This window comes from Haplochromis burtoni, unplaced genomic scaffold, assembly GCF_018398535.1.
Source record: "Haplochromis burtoni strain Fernald_Lab_line unplaced genomic scaffold, NCSU_Asbu1 Contig_1106, whole genome shotgun sequence".
NCBI lineage: Eukaryota > Metazoa > Chordata > Actinopteri > Cichliformes > Cichlidae > Haplochromis > Haplochromis burtoni.
The window spans coordinates 66,161-67,653 of record NW_024583467.1 but is presented as its reverse complement, the minus strand read 5'-3'; the positions used below and the strand labels follow the sequence as shown (position 1 = coordinate 67,653).

The window sequence follows — 1,493 nt, the reverse complement described above, 5'->3', positions numbered from 1 at the left end:
GGTTTCTGGAGGTCTTTTATTTCATTTCCGGCACTATTTCATGTCAGGTGAGTGTCTCCTACTACACTACCCATAATGCCGATGGTTAGCAGGTGTCATTTCATGGCTCCTCAACGGATGACCAGGTTTGAAATCAGTTTTCATATTTAATCTTTACTCTTTACACATAAACAGCAGTGAGTCTGCAGCTGAGTGAAGACTTAAACTGTCAGGAGCAGGTGATGTTGTAACCTTCATTGTAAAATCAGCTGGAAACAAAAAGTGATTTCTTTTTTATTTATTTATTGTTGTTTTTTTCTACAGCTTTCAGTGTGATATAGATTCTTTGCTGGGGCAAAGTTTGTAAGCTGTACTTCACTAAAACCACTGAATGATGTGTAAGCTCTGCATTGCATTGTCACTGTTATGTCTATGTAACAATTTGAGGACTTAGAAGATGTATAAACCCCGCCCCTTTCATGTGAACGTGGAGGGGAAGCCCTGGGTTTACTTTACTTAAATGATTCATGTTACCTTCTATCTCTATTGCCATGTTGAAGTAATGGTATCCAGGTAACAGAAAGATATTCTGGGTATGTTGAACTGTTTTTGTAGTAAAAGTTCCAGAAGCTGAAAGAGTTGAGAGTTACAAACAGCTGATACAGAGAGCTGAAGAGAAACTTCCAGGTTTGTTCCAGAAGTCAGAAAACCTCCTTCAGACTCAGTCATTGATCAGTGAAACAGCTCCACAACATGACTTTACTAAACAGTAGGGCTGGGTATCGTCACTGATTTCTAGAATCGATTCAATTCCGATTCACAAGGTCCCGAATCGATTCGATCCACGATTTGATTCAATTCGATTTGTATCTGGGAAATTTTGCCTTAGACAGTCAGAAATATTATAATTCAGATCAGTACATTTACATATTTTTGTATCAATCAAAAGGAAGCTGACACTCGCAAGACTTTATCAAAGGTGTGAGCGTCACAGCAGATGCCTTTGTGTCAAAGTAGCTGAAGATAAAACACAGAAAAACATGAAGGTGATTTTCCTGGCCTGGATTTTATAAAAATATTCTGCAGTACATCAAAAACGAAAGAAAACCATTAATCAACATATGAACATCACCTCTGACGTTACAGCGGTTTTATTAGAGACACGGCTAAGCATTTTGCATTTTGAATAATTTTAGAAAGTTTAAATTTGTTCAGTATTGAACAGCAGAAATGAGGTTTTCTTTTCGGAAGTATATAAAACGAAAAAAAAAACAGCGGCCGACAGCCTGTAAACAAAGGTAGACTTGTGCGTAACAAGCAAGCGAATAATGCAGAAAACAGATTTTTAGACGGGGAACTGTTCTTGAAGTACAGAGAAGGAGAAAGAGAGAGAGAGAGAGAGCTGTGCACGAAGTGTAATTTTATTGTGGTGGAAGCAAAACAGTAAAAGTCAGAGGAAATTCATGACGATGTTTATGTGAAGCGTAGTTTGGATCTTCTTTTGCTGCTGGTTC

At 37.9% G+C, this 1,493-nt stretch overlaps 1 protein-coding gene across 2 annotated transcripts in view; it reads left to right on the top strand.

Moving 5' to 3' along the window:
* The window catches only part of LOC102299794 (butyrophilin-like protein 2), a 26,638-nt gene continuing 25,145 nt past the window's right edge, over nucleotides 1–1,493 (top strand). The window contains exon 1 of one of the 2 annotated variants that reach the window (XR_006053490.1): nucleotides 1–47. Coding sequence is in view for 1 of the 2 variants with exons in the window: in XM_042216541.1 (XP_042072475.1) it covers nucleotides 41–47 (7 nt within the window). In the remaining variant the exon portion in view is untranslated. The remainder of the gene's footprint in view (nucleotides 48–1,493) is intronic. The other variant, XM_042216541.1, reaches the window with a different exon arrangement.